At 58.6% G+C, this 18,680-nt stretch overlaps 1 protein-coding gene across 5 annotated transcripts in view; it reads right to left on the bottom strand.

Moving 5' to 3' along the window:
• Positions 1 to 18,680, bottom strand: part of FAM53B (family with sequence similarity 53 member B) — an 87,031-nt gene that overhangs the window by 23,597 nt on the left and 44,754 nt on the right. For all 5 annotated transcript variants that reach the window (XM_074297118.1, XM_074297120.1, XM_074297117.1 and 2 more), the window contains exons 2-3: positions 17,973 to 18,191; positions 9,980 to 10,034 (exon numbers count right to left, since the gene is read on the bottom strand). In XM_074297118.1, the coding sequence (XP_074153219.1) occupies positions 9,980 to 10,034; positions 17,973 to 18,053 (136 nt within the window). In that variant the 5' untranslated portion in view covers positions 18,054 to 18,191. The remainder of the gene's footprint in view (positions 1 to 9,979; positions 10,035 to 17,972; positions 18,192 to 18,680) is intronic.

Genomic DNA, 18,680 nt, shown 5'->3' on the forward strand with positions numbered 1-18,680 from the left:
TATCTCTGTTTCTCTCTGTGTCTCTGTCTGTCCCTATCTTTATCTCTGTTTCTCTCTCTGTGTCTCTGTCTCTCCCTATCTTTATCTCTGTTTCTCTCTCTGTCTCTGTCTCTCCCTATCTTTATCTCTGTTTCTCTCTGTGTCTCTGTCTCTCCCTATCTTTATCACTGTCTCTGTCTCTCCCTATCTTATCTCTGTTTCTCTGTCTCTGTTTCTCCCTATCTTTATCTCTGTTTCTCTCTCTGTGTCTCTGTCTCTCCCTATCTTTATCTCTGTTTCTCTCTCTGTGTCTCTGTCTCTCCCTATCTTTATCTCTGTTTCTCTCTGTGTCTCTGTCTCTCCCTATCTTTATCACTGTCTCTGTCTCTCCCTATCTTATCTCTGTTTCTCTCTGTGTCTCTGTCTCTCCCTATCTTTATCACTGTCTCTGTCTCTCCCTATCTTATCTCTGTTTCTCTGTCTCTGTTTCTCCCTATCTTTATCTCTGTTTCTCTCTGTGTCTCTGTCTCTCCCTATCTTTATCTCTGTTTCTCTCTCTGTGTCTCTGTCTCTCCCTATCTTTATCTCTGTTTCTCTCTGTGTCTCTGTCTCTCCCTATCTTTATCTCTGTTTCTCTCTGTGTCTCTGTCTCTCCCTATCTTTATCACTGTCTCTGTCTCTCCCTATCTTTATCTCTGTTTCTCTCTCTGTCTCTGTCTCTCCCTATCTTTATCTCTGTTTCTCTCTGTGTCTCTGTCTCTCCCTATCTTTATCACTGTCTCTGTCTCTCCCTATCTTATCTCTGTTTCTCTGTCTCTGTCTCTCCCTATCTTTATCTCTGTTTCTCTCTGTGTCTCTGTCTCTCCCTATCTTTATCTCTGTTTCTCTCTCTGTGTCTCTGTCTCTCCCTATCTTTATCTCTGTTTCTCTCTGTGTCTCTGTCTCTCCCTATCTTTATCTCTGTTTCTCTCTCTGTGTCTCTGTCTCTCCCTATCTTTATCTCTGTTTCTCTCTGTGTCTCTGTCTCTCCCTATCTTTATCTCTGTTTCTCTCTCTGTCTCTGTCTCTCCCTATCTTTATCTCTGTTTCTCTCTGTGTCTCTGTCTCTCCCTATCTTTATCACTGTCTCTGTCTCTCCCTATCTTATCTCTGTTTCTCTGTCTCTGTTTCTCCCTATCTTTATCTCTGTTTCTCTCTGTGTCTCTGTCTCTCCCTATCTTTATCACTGTCTCTGTCTCTCCCTATCTTATCTCTGTTTCTCTGTCTCTGTCTCTCCCTATCTTTATCTCTGTTTCTCTCTGTGTCTCTGTCTCTCCCTATCTTTATCACTGTCTCTGTCTCTCCCTATCTTTATCTCTGTTTCTCTGTCTCTGTCTCTCCCTATCTTTATCTCTGTTTCTCTCTGTGTCTCTGTCTCTCCCTATCTTTATCACTGTCTCTGTCTCTCCCTATCTTATCTCTGTTTCTCTGTCTCTGTCTCTCCCTATCTTTATCTCTGTTTCTCTCTGTGTCTCTGTCTCTCCCTATCTTTATCTCTGTTTCTCTCTCTCTGTCTCTGTCTCTCCCTATCTTTATCACTGTCTCTGTCTCTCCCTATCTTTATCTCTGTTTCTCTCTGTGTCTCTGTCTCTCCCTATCTTTATCTCTGTTTCTCTCTCTCTGTCTCTGTCTCTCCCTATCTTTATCACTGTCTCTGTCTCTCCCTATCTTTATCTCTGTTTCTCTCTGTCTCTGTCTCTCCCTATCTTTATCTCTGTTTCTCTCTCTCTGTCTCTGTCTCTCCCTATCTTTATCACTGTCTCTGTCTCTCCCTATCTTTATCTCTGTTTCTCTCTCTCTGTCTCTGTCTCTCCCTATCTTTATCTCTGTTTCTCTCTGTGTCTCTGTCTCTCCCTATCTTTATCTCTGTTTCTCTCTGTGTCTCTGTCTCTCCCTATCTTTATCTCTGTTTCTCTCTCTCTGTCTCTCCCTATCTTTATCACTGTCTCTGTCTCTCCCTATCTTTATCTCTGTTTCTCTCTCTGTCTCTGTCTCTCCCTGTCTTTATCTCTGTTTCTCTCTCTCTGTCTCTGTCTCTCCCTATCTTTATCTCTGTTTCTCTCTCTCTGTCTCTGTCTCTCCCTATCTTTATCTCTGTTTCTCTCTGTGTCTCTGTCTCTCCCTGTCTTTATCTCTGTTTCTCTCTGTGTCTCTGTCTCTCCCTATCTTTATCTCTGTTTCTCTCTCTCTGTCTCTCCCTATCTTTATCACTGTCTCTGTCTCTCCCTATCTTTATCTCTGTTTCTCTCTCTGTCTCTGTCTCTCCCTGTCTTTATCTCTGTTTCTCTCTCTCTGTCTCTGTCTCTCCCTATCTTTATCTCTGTTTCTCTCTCTCTGTCTCTGTCTCTCCCTATCTTTATCTCTGTTTCTCTCTGTGTCTCTGTCTCTCCCTATCTTTATCTCTGTTTCTCTCTGTGTCTCTGTCTCTCCCTATCTTTATCTCTGTTTCTCTCTGTGTCTCTGTCTCTCCCTATCTTTATCTCTGTTTCTCTCTCTCTGTCTCTCCCTATCTTTATCACTGTCTCTGTCTCTCCCTATCTTTATCTCTGTTTCTCTCTCTGTCTCTGTCTCTCCCTGTCTTTATCTCTGTTTCTCTCTCTCTGTCTCTGTCTCTCCCTATCTTTATCTCTGTTTCTCTCTCTCTGTCTCTGTCTCTCCCTATCTTTATCTCTGTTTCTCTCTGTGTCTCTGTCTCTCCCTATCTTTATCTCTGTTTCTCTCTGTTTCTCTGTCTCTCCCTATCTTTATCTCTGTTTCTCTCTGTGTCTCTGTCTCTCCCTATCTTTATCTCTGTTTCTCTCTGTGTCTCTGTCTCTCCCTATCTTTATCACTGTCTCTTTCTCTCCCTATCTTTATCTCTGTTTCTCTCTGTGTCTCTGTCTCTCCCTATCTTTATCTCTGTTTCTCTCTGTGTCTCTGTCTCTCCCTATCTTTATCACTGTCTCTTTCTCTCCCTATCTTTATCTCTGTTTCTCTCTCTCTGTCTCTCCCTATCTTTATCACTGTCTCTGTCTCTCCCTATCTTTATCTCTGTTTCTCTCTCTGTCTCTGTCTCTCCCTGTCTTTATCTCTGTTTCTCTCTCTCTGTCTCTGTCTCTCCCTATCTTTATCTCTGTTTCTCTCTCTCTGTCTCTGTCTCTCCCTATCTTTATCTCTGTTTCTCTCTGTGTCTCTGTCTCTCCCTATCTTTATCTCTGTTTCTCTCTGTTTCTCTGTCTCTCCCTATCTTTATCTCTGTTTCTCTCTGTGTCTCTGTCTCTCCCTATCTTTATCTCTGTTTCTCTCTGTGTCTCTGTCTCTCCCTATCTTTATCACTGTCTCTTTCTCTCCCTATCTTTATCTCTGTTTCTCTCTGTGTCTCTGTCTCTCCCTATCTTTATCACTGTCTCTTTCTCTCCCTATCTTTATCTCTGTTTCTCTCTGTGTCTCTGTCTCTCCCTATCTTTATCTCTGTTTCTCTCTGTGTCTCTGTCTCTCCCTATCTTTATCACTGTCTCTGTCTCTCCCTATCTTTATCTCTGTTTCTCTCTCTGTCTCTGTCTCTCCCTGTCTTTATCTCTGTTTCTCTCTCTCTGTCTCTGTCTCTCCCTATCTTTATCTCTGTTTCTCTCTCTCTGTCTCTGTCTCTCCCTATCTTTATCTCTGTTTCTCTCTGTGTCTCTGTCTCTCCCTATCTTTATCTCTGTTTCTCTCTGTGTCTCTGTCTCTCCCTATCTTTATCACTGTCTCTGTCTCTCTTTCTCTCTTTACCATCCAGCTTCTGACTTTTCTCATCCCGCCGAGTCCGCTCGGTCCACAGTGGCTCTTGACCTCTCGTGCCCTTTCTCTGGCCTTCAGTCCCCAGGACTCTCTGCCACCCACACCGTTGCTCCCGGTCTCCTCCTTGGTGCTCTCCTCTCTTGAAGAACACTAGGACCCCTCCCCCCCCAGTTCTTCCCCATCTCTCGGATGGCTCCTCCCTGGATCTTTTTCCACCTCACACCCTCTGGCCAGAGAGACTCTGCCCTGGACCCTTTTCTGTCCCCTTACTCGGTCACTTGCTGATCTCACCAGTTCTCGTGGATTTAATAATCATCTGCAGGAGAGGACAGAGGGGGCAGAATAAGATGGAAGGGGCAGGAGGGGTAGATGGGCAGGATGGGGCAGGAGGGGGCAGGATAGCAACGTAATAGTCTCCTCTCCTCCACCCCTTTCCAAAGAGCTATTTTTAACTGATCACACAAAAAGGGGGCGCCTAAGACGGCTGCATCAGGCCCAAGCAGAAGCTCTGCTGGGGACCCTTTTTGGGGACCGACCCCTCACTTTCTGGCTGGCTTAGATTCCGTCCCTGCAGCCCGTGGGGCTCCGACCTCGAGCAGACTGGCTGCAGGCCTCGGTGGGGCCCTCCCCGAGCCATCCCGCCCCCTCCCCACCTCTGCTTCCTGGCTTCCTCCAAGGCAGGAGGCCTTTCCCTTCTCCCCCGGCCCTCACGGCCTCTGCAGCGCGACCGAGTTCTTACCTTCCCTCCTGGACATGGTGGCCCCATCACAAAGGGAGCTCGGAAGGGCCCGGCTGTTCCTGCCTCTGTTATTCCCCACCTCCCTCCGCGCGGAGCTCCCACGTACTAAGCGCTTAATAAATGCTTGCTGGCTGACCCCCAAGCAGCCCATTCCTCCCGGGGAAGGCGCTGATGCCGAGGAGGAGCCGTCTCACTTTCCGACCCACTCTCGGCTGCTATTTCTGCCCTCTGCGGCCAACTGCAACGGGCCCCGACCCCTCCTCCGTCCCGAGTCGAGGTGGAAACAAAGTTCCGCGACGGCCATCCCCACGTCTCGCGCTATAAAAGAAACACTGAAATTTTCACTAATTCCGCTCAAATTGGAATCCCGCCACCTTCGGGGAGACCAAGAGAAGTAATCACCGAGGGGATGCTCACATTTAATTTCTCTTTGCAAACAGCAATTACGTGCGGTGTTAATTTTAATTGTTTCCATTTCTGTCTGGAGTGCAGGGGGGGGAGGAGGGGAAAGGCTTAAAATAGAGATATGCCCCAAGAAATCCTTCTAGCATAGGAGCTGGAGACAAACGCGACATGATTTTAAAGGCCTATTATTTTACCCCTTTGACTGAAAATGAGGCTCCTGCTAAGCAGTGAAATCGGGACAAATCTGAGCTCAAAAAGTCTCTCAACCAGGTTCCGTGCTCACATCAAAAAGCTGTCTGTCTCCTTGGGAAAATTCATGAATCATTCACTCCAAGAATCCACGAAAGGGAGGCCGGAAACTCGCTTTGGAAAAGGCCTCAGAAGTTCCAAATGGCAGAGTTGGTGCTGACCAGTGGTCCCCAAGGTGGGCCTGGGCCCTTCTCTGCCAGCTCCCAAAGGATGCTGGGTGATGGTCCCAAGCTGGACCTGAACCCTTCCTCTACCGGCTCCCGAAGGATGCTGGGTGATGGTCCCAAGCTGGACCTGAACCCTTCCTCTACCTGCTCCCGAAGGATGCTGGGTGATGGTCCCAAGCTGGACCTGAACCCTTCCTCTACCTGCTCCCAAAGGATGCTGGGTGATGGTCCCAAGCTGGACCTGAACCCTTCCTCTACCTGCTCCCGAAGGATGCTGGGTGATGGTCCCAAGCTGGACCTGAAGCCTTCCTCTACCGGCTCCCGAAGGATGCTGGGTGATGGTCCCAAGCTGGACCTGAACCCTTCCTCTACCTGCTCCCGAAGGATGCTGGGTGATGGTCCCAAGCTGGACCTGAACCCTTCCTCTACCTGCTCCCAAAGGATGCTGGGTGATGGTCCCAAGCTGGACCTGAACCCTTCCTCTACCTGCTCCCGAAGGATGCTGGGTGATGGTCCCAAGCTGGACCTGAACCCTTCCTCTACCTGCTCCCAAAGGATGCTGGGTGATGGTCCCAAGCTGGACCTGAACCCTTCCTCTGCCAGCTCCCAAAGGATGCTGGGTGATGGTCCTAAGCTGGACCTGAACCCTTCCTCTACCTGCTCCCGAAGGATGCTGGGTGATGGTCCCAAGCTGGACCTGAAGCCTTCCTCTACCTGCTCCCAAAGGATGCTGGGTGATGGTCCCAAGCTGGACCTGAACCCTTCCTCTACCTGCTCCCGAAGGATGCTGGGTGATGGTCCCAAGCTGGACCTGAACCCTTCCTCTACCTGCTCCCGAAGGATGCTGGGTGATGGTCCCAAGCTGGACCTGAAGCCTTCCTCTACCTGCTCCTGAAGGATGCTGGGTGATGGCCTCCAGGGTGGGCCGGGCCCTTCTTACCCACTTCCAACTGCTTTCCCTTCTAGAAACTAAGGCAGAAAGTGCCCCGAGGCCCAACTCCTTTTATACATGGAGAGTAGAATTTAACAACAAAGTAATTAAACACTGAAAATAAGAGTTTATAATTAAAATGCTGACACAAACTGAACCACAAATGGGCTGCTGTAATATTTTTACAGTCCCTTTTATACATAATGTATGATCCTTCTGCTCAAGTTTCCTCTATGTTCTTTTCCTGTGAAATAATTTACATTAATAAATAATTTATTACAGCAACTCCAAAGGTAATTATAGTTTTCCTCCTCCCCCTAACCTTTTTTTTTTTTTAAATATGAATTCTACTTTGTCCTCAGCCCTCTGCACTGCTGGGTGAGTTGCTGGGACTCAGTTTGCTGTTGCAGGCGGCCTTTCCCTTCCAGAGACGGGGCCCAAGGGGAAGGCCCCCCCCAGTCCCACTGTCCTCAGTGGCAAGGCCCAAATGGCACAATCCTCAGCGGCAGAACGCCTCCATTTGATTATATATATTTGAGGGAGTCCATGCCGTGGACCCAGGCCCCGGGCCTCCTTGGCAGTAGGCTCGTGAGCGGCTTCCAGGGGCTCGGGGATCCCGCAGCCTCAGCCACTTTTCTACCAGCTGAAAAGCTGAATGATGAGGGAAAGTAGGGGTTGAGCGGGGTAACGGGTGGGCAACGTAGGAGAAGCTGTTTTCGGAACAATATTTCCTGTCGCAAGAACACAATAATTAGTCATGTAAATGGAAGTGTGCAGAGGAAATTCCAGGGCAGAAATAGAAGGCGGGCTGCGGATGGGCCGGGAGAGGGAATGGAAAACAGAGGAGCAAAAGCCCTCGTCCCACCTCCCAAAGGATCAGGGCGGAGCGGCCCCTGGCTCCGGAAAGCTCTGGGTTCCAGCACGCAGAACCGGCAGGCCCGATCCCCCTCTGCTCTCTGGTTAGAGCCTCCCTAGCGCTCCCAAATGCAGCCCTGCCCAAAGGGACTGTGGGAAGCCGGCCGTGCGTAGGAGAGTTCTGAGTCCTGAGCGCTTACTTTTATTACTCACAAACTCTGACCAGTGGATCCAGGGGAGTGCCCCAGAACGCAGAGTCCACCGCCCCCCAATCTCTAGTGGGATTTTCTTAAAAGTATTTATGAAATTCGGACCCTCTTGGATCCCCGCTAGGACATTCATCCGGAGACTGAGCCAGAGTCACAGAGGGCCCCGCTGGCCCCAGTTCTCAGGAGGACCCCCCGGATTAGGAACAGAATGTGCCTCTTATTGCCAAGGGACGGGGGGGGGGGGGGGGGGGCTGGAGACGCTCATTACAGCACCATCTTTCCTCTGACCATCGTCCTTGGAAAGCCCTAAAAGCTCCTTGTAAAGGAAGCCCACCCAAGTATCCCCGAAACCCCGGTGCACCCAAGGTGCCGGCACCTAGCAGGGCACTCCGCGGTGCTCTGGGCCTTCGGGGAAATGGAGGAAACCATCCGGGGCTCAGCCCCAATGCCCCTGCCCGTTTGAGCTGCTCCAGGGGCACGACGGGGCCCGTCTGGAGACCGAGGGGGCTCGGGCCCCAGTCCTCACCGTGCGGGCCTGAAGGGGTACGGCTGGACGCTGGCCTTGCCCCGACACACACCCTGGGAGCCGTCCTTGGCAGAGAAACTCCTGCCATCCCGCCCCCTGCTCTCTCCTGACTCGCCCATTTCCTTGCCAAAAGCAAAAGAAGAGATACCGAGTTTGGTTAACAAGGGTCCCGGTCTCTCGGGCTGCTTAACCGAGCTCTTCCTGCATGAAGTCAGGACCATTTCCTCCCAGCTCAGGGAAGCCAAGAGACCAGGTACCCGCTGCAAAATGCCTCCCACTGACTCCTCCCTCTGCTCATCCACTCAGCGCCATTCGTGGGGAAACCAAAAAAGTCTAGGGGCCGGGCAGGAAAATGAGGAAAGAAGGAATCAATGGCCTCCCTATCCTTCCCTTCCTTCCTCCATGGGCAGGGCTGAGACCCAGGAGCCCTCCCCAGATGGCAGCTGCCCCCGGCTCCCTGAGGTCCGAGGCCCTGCATGGCGAGCCGGGCCGGGGAGGGCAGGAGCCCAGGGCCGGGGAGGGCAGGAGCCCAGGGCCAGGGAGGGCAGGAGCCCAGGGCCGGGGAGGGCAGGAGCCCAGGGCCGGGGAGGGCAGGAGCCCAGGGCCGGGGAGGGCAGGAGCCCAGGGCCGGGGAGGGCAGGAGCCCAGGGCCGGGGAGGGCAGGAGCCCAGGGCCGGGGAGGGCAGGAGCCCAGGGCCGGGGAGGGCAGGAGCCCAGGGCCGGGGAGGGCAGGAGCCCAGGGCCGGGGAGGGCAGGAGCCCAGGGCCGGGGAGGGCAGGAGCCCAGGGCCGGGGAGGGCAGGAGCCCAGGGCCGGGGAGGGCAGGAGCCCAGGGCCGGGGAGGGCAGGAGCCCAGGGCCGGGGAGGGCAGGAGCCCAGGGCCGGGGAGGGCAGGAGCCCAGGGCCGGGGAGGGCAGGAGCCCAGGGCCGGGGAGGGCAGGAGCCCAGGGCCGGGGAGGGCAGGAGCCCCAGGGCCGGGGAGGGCAGGAGCCCAGGGCCGGGGAGGGCAGGAGCCCCAGGGCCTTGTCCTGGGCTGGGAGGGCCTCCTGGAGGCTCGAGATCCCATGTCCAAGCTCCGAGGTGGGAGGCCTCCCCCAGTCAGGCTGCTCTGCCCCAATCTGGAGCCGTTTCCTCAAAATCCAAGACTGGCACCCAGGAAGGAGTAATGGCTCTCGGCTCCTGCCCCTCCCAAAGGAAACTGAGGCGGCCCTCTGTGTTTGTCCAGGCAGGGAGCCGGTGCCCGGGAGAGCCGGACTGCCTCCAACAGGCTGAGAGGAGTCCAACAGGGCGACCTGTGGGGCCTGGCACTGGCCACTCCTCGGGGAGCTCCTGGAGGGAGACAACTCCGATTTAAAGTCCTGCTCGTTGCTGCGCTTCCTTAAAACAAAGAACCCGCTGAAGGCTAAGTGGGCTGATGACCGGCCCGGTCCGGAGGGCCAATGACCCCACACCAGCCCCCAAACCAAAGAGAAAGGAAAAAGCCGAGCCCCAGCTGGCAGGGGCACGAAGACTGACGCTTCCTGAACGGGGAGGACAGAGGGGCCGAGGTTCCTTGAGAAAGGGCCCAGGGGCTGCCACAGCACACTCAGGCCCCAGCCAGTCTCTCGGAGCACCGGGACCCCCAGCCACGCCCTCCCTCGAGGCTCGGGGGCTGTGGGCCCTTCCCCTGTTGCCCGAGTTCCCAAGTCAGGGAAGGTGACCCTCTGAATGCATGAGCCCTTTCTACCCAGAGGGGCAGTCCACTTGTCCAAGGGCCGGGGGATAAGGGGCAGAGACTAGTGCTCTCCACACACGCCACGCCCTCTCCCCCAGAAGGGGCTTTCCTAAAGCAGCTCTGCATCTCCCAGCAGAGTGGGCGCTCGCCAGCCCCAGGCGCGAGACCTTCCCACGGAGACGTTCAGGCTGAGGGAACGCCTGCCCACGAGAACCCCGCCTCCCGTGCCCAACAGGAAGCAGAATGCTTTGCATGCCCATCCCATCCCTGGCAGCCCTGGGGGGCAGGAAACTCCCCCCAGCAGCAGAAGCACTGACAACTACGCCCACTGCTGTGCCCACCCGCCTCGCGCCTCCGGGGCATCCCCGTGCACACACCCTGCCCAGGGCAGACGTCTCTGTCACTTACCCATCATGCCGCAGGAGAACAGCGTGGGTCCTTGACTCATCTTCCTTGGAGTGTGCTGAAAACAACCAGAGAAGCGGAGGATGTCTCACGGCCTGAGGAGAGCCCCTCTCCCCAGCCCCCGCTGGCCCTGCCCCGCGGGGACGGCCTTCCGCAGCCCGAGCCCTCCGAGGGCATCAGGGCAGGGCGCGCTGCCCGGCACCTCCCGGGAGCCGGGGACTCCATCCTTTCACCGGGCTTAGAAAAGCCGCGTGACCTCTCTCATGAGGGGATTTTTCCATGTGAGGATGTGGAGGAGGGCGAGGGAGGAGGTGGGAGAGGAAGCAGCTCTGCAGTGGGCCCGGGGGCCGGCCGAGGGGGGCAGGGCCCCGCTGGACAAGGGACCCGTGCCCCCGGCCCGGAGGGGCCTCTGCCCACCTTCCTCCGCGGGAACACCCCACAAAGTGGGCCCAGCCCGGCTGCGCTATTCCTGTCCTTCAGGACTGCGCTACCCAGTCCCGTTCAGGGTCCGAGCCGGGAAAACCAAAGGTCTGGTGCAGAAGCCCCGAGCTCCCTGGCTCGGGCACCCCCGGCCTCCCCCGCCGCCAGGCTTCCCCTTGGACCCCAACCGTTCCCGTCGCCCCCCCACCTGCCGGGCTCCTGAGATCCCAGGCCAGGAAGGACCTTCCTCCTCCGAGCCCCAGATCTATGGGGAGCAGACTCTGGAGCTCCAGAGGCCGTGGGGGCTAGCACAGGCCCCCACGCAGAAGCAGCAGAGCGGGCCCGGAACCCGGGCCCCGCTGACTCAGGAGAGTCCTAGGCAGCCGTCCCAGGCGGGTCAGCCCGCCTCTCTGAGCCTCGGTTTGCTCACGGACCCAGGGGCCTGCGCCGGGGCCGGGGACCCCCAGGGGCTCCTCAGGTGACGTGCGCCTCAGAAGCCGAACTGGCGAAGGACGACCCTGTCACTCCTCTTGCCCTCCTCGGACGGCTTCAGACACACACGGTCCTTGGGAAGGACCCTCGCGGAGCGGCGCCGTTCCGGCAGGGAGCCCCGGCAGAGGGGAAGCCCGAGGCTCCAGTCCCGGCTTCTGCCGCCCCCCGCTTGGTGAGGAGGGCGGCCGTCCGTGGGACACCCGCCTCCTGCCCTTGGCGTTAGGGTGCTGTGATTCCCGGCTAGTCTCACTCCCCAGACCGAGGCGTCAGCGGGTTCCAGGCCTCAGGTCTGAACGAGGCCGCGGGGACCCAGACCCCGACTCCACCGGGCGGCTGGGGGGCTGAGCCGAAGCAAAGGGAAGCTCCCGGACCCCTGGGAAGCCCGCCCCCACTCCCCCCCTCCCCCACCTCGCAGAGCCACGCTTCCCCCCCCGGGCCCGGAGGCTGCGTTTCCATGCACCTGTTCCTCTCCGGAGCCCCTTTCTGGGGCTGCCCACTTAAGGGACAATAGCGCCGACTGCCAACAGCCCACTTCAGCCACCTAATGAGACGGAGGCCGATAAATACGCAGCGCCGGCAGGCGCGAGGGCGGCCGGCAGCTGTGCCGAGGAAGGGGGCCGGGCCGGGCGATGCTCCGGGCCTCAGTGTCCCCAGAAGCCCCCGATCGAGGCCCCCAAGGGCCCGGACAGACCCCGCCGCGCCCAGAGGATCCCCCAGACACCACAGATCGGGCCCTGGATCAGCCCCGGCCTTGGGGAGAACTGAGAGGCAAATAAATGAGCCAGAGCAAGGTCACCCTCAGAACCAGGTCCCCCAGCACCTGAGGGCAGCGGGGGTCACTCCGAGGGGGGCTCAAAGAGGGGGCGATCTTCCTCCCTCCCCAGGACAGTTGGCTGCAGACAGGCAGGAGGCAAAGGCGGGAGCTCACCCGATACTGGAGAAGGGAAACCCACCCGGCTGAAACCGTCTTTACTTTTAATCCGGGGGGTGTGGAGAGCCCCGGAGCCAGAGAGGAGCCCGGCCTCCCTGAGCGAACCTCTCTGCCGGGAGGCTCATCCCCCCGCTTCTGAGAGGGGCAAACGCGAGGCCGCGTGACCACCGAGCTACCTCAGGCCCTGACCTCCCTCCCAGACCAATTTCACAAGTCTCCCCAAGGCAGCAATTGCAGAAAAACTGGCAGTGTGGCCCACCTCCCACCTCCGGACCTTTGTACAGGTGGTGTCTCACACCTGGGGCACCGTTCCTCTTAGAGCACCCCAGCCTACAGCATGGTCTCCCGAGGGCCTTCCCCCCCCCCCCCCCCCCGGTGCCTCTGAAATTATCTTATATTTTCTCTGTATGTGGGCTTTGCTCATCTAGGTCTCCACGCCTGGAACTTTCTCCCTTCCTCATCTCCGTCCGCTGGGCACACTGGCTTTGTACCATCGCGCCCTCCCCAAGCCCCTGGGCACGGGGCCCGCCTCTCTCCGTTTCCTGCTTGCCTCGGACCCGCTGCCCCCCCAACGTGCTCCCTCTGAGGTCCCTCCCGGGAGTCCGGACACACGCACGGGGCCCGGCCCGGCCCCGCTCCGGCTCGGTGGTTCGGCCCGACGCCCTCAAGGCCGGGCCTAGGACAGGGCCCAGAGCTGCGGGCAGTGCCGGAGTCCCTCCCAGGGCTCTAGGAAGCGTCCCCACGACACCCCGGATCAGGACTCCTCCTAAGTACCGCAATGACCAGCGGTGGCGACGCGCCTTTCAGCTCTGCCACGGGCTTTCCACAGGCTCTGCTGCTGTTCCCGTTTTACAAATAAGGAAACTGAGGCTGCCCAGGATAACACAGCTGGCCAGGGCCCGGCAGGACTTGAACTCGGGTGTGCCTCACTCCAGCCTAGTGATCTATCTGCAGTTCTCCCAGCTGCCTCAGCAGGAAGGGAGCCTCCAGGGAGTCCGAACCCTGCCAGCCCCACTACAGGAAAGGGCCCTGGAGGAAGACCCTGCCCACTGCACCACCCCGCCCCAGGATTTCCAGACGACCCCGTGTGTGTCACAGCACACGGTTCCTGCGCCCAGCGCCGGTTCCTAGAGCCGCTGACCCTCGGAAGAACAGCCTCCTTTCGGCGTCCCCGAGGTCACTCGGGCCCAGAGCGTGTTGGCTCCGAGATGCGGCCGCTGGCCCGGCCGGCCACGGCCCCGGGGAACTTCTCTTCCCGCGGGCAGTGACCCCAACCCTTGCGGGCCTTGGGCGCGCGTGGGCGTGCAGGGAAGCCTCCCTGCAAAAGGGAGAAGACGAGAGTCGCACATTTTCGGGGCGACAGACGGCAACATGAGGAAGGGAGAGTAATGAATTCATGGCACCGGAAAGCAGAAGGAGGACCCAGAACGGGGGCGGGGGAGAAGTAGCTGCAAGCCGGAAAGGGGCTGGAGCTCAGGGCTGGGTTTAGGAGAAGTCTTCCTGGGGGACAGGGAACAGATTGGGGGGAGGAATGGATGGAGGGAGAGGGGGAGGGCTCCCCGCCAGCTCAGGAAAGGCAGGGTCCTGCGCAGGATCCTGAAAAGGCCGCTCTCTTGGGCCGGGGTTGAGTCCTTTGGACCCTTCTGGGAGCCAGTGCGGTGGGCTCCGCTGAGCCCACCTTCCCCACCTCTCTGCCCGGGGCTTTGGCTCACAGAGTGTCCCCTACCACCCGGGCCTCAGTGGCAGGCGGCCTGCTCTAGCCCAGCACCAATGCGCCTTCTCCAGTGTGCCGGACTAGGGTCATCCAGCCTCTCTGGGCCCGAAAGCCTCCAGGGGCAGGAAACCCGCTCCCTCAAGAACACCCCCCCCCAGCTTGTGCTCAGCTCTGGCTGTTAGGAGGCTGACGAATAAAGCAAATAATAAATGTGAAAATCTCTGAAACGTGTTCCCTGCTGTAAACTCGAGGGAAGCATTTATTAAGGGCTTCCCAGGTGCACAGCACTTCCTTACACTTGGGGGGCGGGTGCCAGTTGGAAGTCTCTTGGCCCTTGCCCTCGAGGAGCAGCCATTCCAACTGGGGGGGGGGTTCTCCACAGGAAGGCTCCAAAGCAGACCCCTTTCACGGCATCTCCACCTATACAAATCCCGCGGCTTCTGGATGTTGTGCCGTGACAGGGCCAGAGGCTCAATGAGACCTTGGCTTCCTGAGCCTTCTTCGACGGCCGTGGCTGCAGGAGCTGCACAGGGCAACAGTCCCACACGCTAGGAAGGAAGCCTGGCTGCCATTTGTTCCCAAGGTGCACAGACTCAAAGTGGGGGGCTATCTCCATCACGGTGGTGGGCTATCTCCATCAGGGTGGTGGGCTATCTCCATCAGGGTGGTGGGCTCTCTCCATCAGGGTGGTGGGCTATCTCCATCAGGGTAGTGGGCTATCTCCATCAGGGTAGTGGGCTATCTCCATCAGGGTGGTGGGCTATCTCCATCAGGGTGGTGGGCTATCTCCATCAGGGTAGTGGGCTATCTCCATCAGGGTAGTGGGCTATCTCCATCAGGGTGGTGGGCTATCTCCATCAGGGTGGTGGGCTATCTCCATTGGAGTCATGGGCTATCTCCATCAAGGTGGTGGGCTATCTCCATCAGGGTGGTGGGCTATCTCCATCACGGTGGTGGGCTATCTCCATCAGGGTAGTGGGCTATCTCCATCAAGGTGGTGGGCTATCTCCATCAGGGTGGTGGGCTATCTCCATCAGGGTGGTGGGCTATCTCCATCAGGGTGGTGGGCTATCTCCATCAGGGTGGTGGGCTATCTCCATCAGGGTAGTGGGCTATCTCCATCAGGGTGGTGGGCTATCTCCATCAGGGTAGTGGGCTATCTCCATCAGGGTGGTGGGCTATCTCCATCAGGGTAGTGGGCTATCTCCATCAGGGTGGTGGGCTATCTCCATCAGGGTAGTGGGCTATCTCCATCAGGGTGGTGGGCTATCTCCATCAGTATGGTGGGCTATCTCCATCACGGTGGTGGGCTATCTCCATCAGGGTGGTGGGCTATCTCCATCAGGGTGGTGGGCTATGTCCATCAGGGTGGTGGGCTATCTCCATCAGGGTGGTGGGCTATCTCCATCAGGGTGGTGGGCTATCTCCATCAGGGTGGTGGGCTATCTCCATCACGGTGGTGGGCTATCTCCATCAGGGTGGTGGGCTATCTCCATCAGGGTGGTGGGCTATCTCCATCAGGGTGGTGGGCTATCTCCATCAGGGTAGTGGGCTATCTCCATCAGGGTGGTGGGCTATCTCCATCAGGGTGGTGGGCTATCTCCATCAGGGTGGTGGGCTATCTCCATCAGGGTGGTGGGCTATCTCCATCAGGGTAGTGGGCTATCTCCATCAGGGTAGTGGGCTATCTCCATCAGGGTGGTGGGCTATCTCCATTGGCGTTGTGGGCTATCTCCATCAGGGTCAAGAGGATGGAAGCGGTCTGACTGCCTGGGAGAAGCGGCCTCCTGTCTCTTGCTTAAAGCCCCCCATTCTTTCCACCCAGCAGCCCTGTGTGCCCTTGGGTGGCAGGGATGGCAGTTGGGAGGATGGCTGGCCCCTGCTCCCCAGGAGCTGCTTCCCCAGATAAAGCTCGTAAGGGCTGAGCTGGGCACAGGACTGGCGGCCCGGGGCAGCCCCTGTGCCAATCTGCCTGGAGGTGGCAACTGGTCAGAGGTTATTGGTGGCGACAGTGAGGAGGGCGGGCCCCTTCCACGGAGCTGGAAGTCAGCTTGGTAGATGGGCCATCCCCAGGCCCAGGAGCTAAGAACACCAGGCTGTCTCCATCAGACTCCAGGGGAAGACGATGGTCAAGTGGAGGTGGTGGGAAGACAAGTGAGACAGATGCAAAAGAACTGCTGGATTCTGGGAAAGGGAGTGGTGGTGGGAGCCCGGCCCAGGAGGGTCTGGCCCAGGGGAGCGGCTCCTCAGCTCCCAAGCCTGGGACCTCAGCTAGCCTGTCACCAGATGGAAGCCTGGGAGAGGCAAGGAAGGCGGTCACTATGGAAATGAGAGAAGAGGCCTTGAACTTGGCGTGGGCGGCAGAAAGATGGCGGGAAGCAAGCCCTCCAAGGTCAAACGTCTGGGCTGCCTTCCAGCTGCAGCCGTTCAGGGGAGAACGCTTGGAAGAAAGGTCCCTCGGAAGCGGGAGAGGAGCCGGGCAGGGCGGGGCCCGGGCCGGGCGAGGGAGAGGCTGGCTCAGCTTCAGGCTCGGGCCCCGAGCACCAAGACCTGGGGGACATCAGGGTCACAGCGGCCATCGCCCAGGCTGCCGTTCCTCGGGTGAGGAAGGAAGTCAAAGAAGCGTCATCCAAGGGCCGCTCAAAGGACCGAGAGTAAAAGGCAAGTCCTGGGACAAAGAGCCAGACTGGACCCGCAGGTGAAGTCCCTCCCCCTCCATCAAGCAGGATCTTTACAAGCCCGGGGACTTGGCCCCGAAGTCCCCCCGAGGGCTGTGCCAGGCAGAGGGCCATAACCGTCCTCCCGCGTCCTCTGGCAGGCCGGGCTCCGGGGCGGCCTCACAGGCCTGGGTCCGAGCTGGGGGTGTGGGCCGGGGGTTCTGGGGAGAGGAGAATGACTTTCCCCCATCCTGGTTATCTCCATGGCATTTCTAAGCAGGATAAGGTTACCACGCCCGCCCCCATGGACTTCCTGCACCTCTGGGCACCTCCAGCCTGGGCTGCAGCTGTTTGCCTTCTCTGTGTGGTCTGGAGGAGGAGGAGGAGGAGGACGAGGAGGAGGAGGAGGAGGAAGAGGAGGAAGAGGAGGAAGAGGAGGAGGAGGAGGAGGAAAAGGAGGAAGAGGAGGAAGAGGAGGAGGAGGAGGAAGAGGAGGAGGAGGAGGAGGAGGAGGAGGGGTGGGCCCAGAAGCTGGAGGGCCGAGGCCCAAAGTCCAACCTTGGGGTGGTACGAGCTGGAAGGAGCTGATAAGCTGCCCAGATAGGTCCCAGAAGGGCTGATCCTCCTCCTCCTCCTCACGGAGAGGGAGGATGGGGCCGGGATAAAGGAAGACAGCGGCATTTCACTCCCGGGGACAGAGAGCTCCGCCTCCGCCCACTGTCCCCTACTTCTGCCTCACTTTGGGGGGTCCCTTTTCCTGAAATTCCTCCTCTGAGCTGACAAGAAAGCGCTCCTGCCTCCCCCCCAGCAGGGGCCGGCGCCCCCGGGGTGCCCCCTCCAGCTTCCCTCCTGTCCGGCCCCAGAATCAGGTCTGAGGCACGGTGGGCACATGGGCCACTGAAAAGCCGGGCCCTGATGCCACAGAAGCTGCCTCTCATCCTGGACCCTGGCCCTCCCTGGGGGTCCGGGGGGGGGCGCTCCCCGGGGGCTCAGGAAATGCCTCCCAGCAAGGTCACTGGACACAAGAGCAACTTGCTCAGGACCGCGCCGCAGGGGTCAGCTGCTGCTGGTTTACAGATGGGAAACCGAGGCACAGGCTCTCACAAGGGCCAGAGGTGGAATCCAAACCCAGTCCTCTGACCCACCCAGCCCGCTTTCCAGATTTCAGAAAGGCCCTTTCGGTTTCGCCCTGAGAAGGAAAAGCCTCCCGAGAAAAGCAGCCCCTTAAAGGGCAGCCTCGGAAAGCAAAGCCAAGAGCAGGAGAACCGGGGGGGGGGGGGGAGCCTCCGATTCGAGTCTCCTCTCTTTCCTTTTGGTCGTGCTCCTGCCCCCGCGCCCCACGTGGGGATCCAGAGAACACAGATGGGATGGGGCGGCCCAGTGGGGGGAGTGCGAGCCCACCAAAGGGGTGGGAGAGTCACCTCTCGGGGTCTCAGTTTCCTCATCTGTGAAATGGCGGGGTTGGGCACGGGAGCCTCAAGGGCTCTCCAGCCTTAGATCTGGGGTCTGTGAAGGGCAGCCTCCACCCTCTGGAGACCTGCTGGGGGCCCTGCCCCTGCCCCCACCAGCCGGCACCCCCCCCATATCCATCATCCCGGGGCACTGAGACACCTGGGACGCCCGTCTCCATCCTGCGGCCGCAGCCTCCCGCGGGCTTCGGGGCCTCCTCCAGGCCAAACGACTCCGCCTCTGGCCCGCTGTTTACAGCCACGGTTACCCGAGCTTGGGCCGAGGTGGAGCGCCCCCCGAGCCGCGCCGCCCGCCCCTTCCCCAGACTCTTACCAGCTCAGGGTGTAACGTCGTGCATGTTATGGAGTCGGCAGCGCCTTGGTTTTCGAGGGGCCGGGTCAGGATCATCGCCATGGCCAGGGAGTCAGGCCGGGAGCCATCCCAGGGCGGGCCAGCCTTCTAGCGCCAGGGCATCTTCTGGGCCAGCGGGGTCAGCCCGACCCGCTCTCCATCGGCAGCCGGCCCTCGAGGCGGCCCGGAGTGCTCAGTGCCCTGGAACGACAAAAGCAAGAAAGGGCCCGGCTGAGCACCGTGCTCCTCACCGGGATCCCACCCGGGCCCTGCCCACAGGCTGGCGACGTCTTGGAGCCTCGGCCCGCAGCTTGTGCCCAAGGCCAGGAAGAGGCCGCAGAGGGGTCGCCGGGGGCAGCAGAATCCCACTGTCCCAGCTCCACAATGGCAAGTCCCATCCGTGAGCGGATTGGGACCATCTACCCAAATCCAGACTCTGGCTTCCTCCCGCAGTCGCCCGCTCAGAGCGGGCCTCCACGTTCGGCCTGGACGGAGCCAACCCCCTGAGGGTGTTCTCCAAGATGGGGCCGAGCCCCGGCACTCGGTGCCCGCTTCCCAGCGGGTCTTGTCCCGAGGGCGACTCCCCGTGCTGGGCCCTACCACGGGCAAGGACAGACGGATGGGGGCGGGGGCGGTCCTGCCTTCCCACCACTGCTCCCTCCAGCCGGACGCCATTTGGCTTTCTTCTCC

This window comes from Sminthopsis crassicaudata, chromosome 2 (genome assembly GCF_048593235.1).
Source record: "Sminthopsis crassicaudata isolate SCR6 chromosome 2, ASM4859323v1, whole genome shotgun sequence".
NCBI lineage: Eukaryota > Metazoa > Chordata > Mammalia > Dasyuromorphia > Dasyuridae > Sminthopsis > Sminthopsis crassicaudata.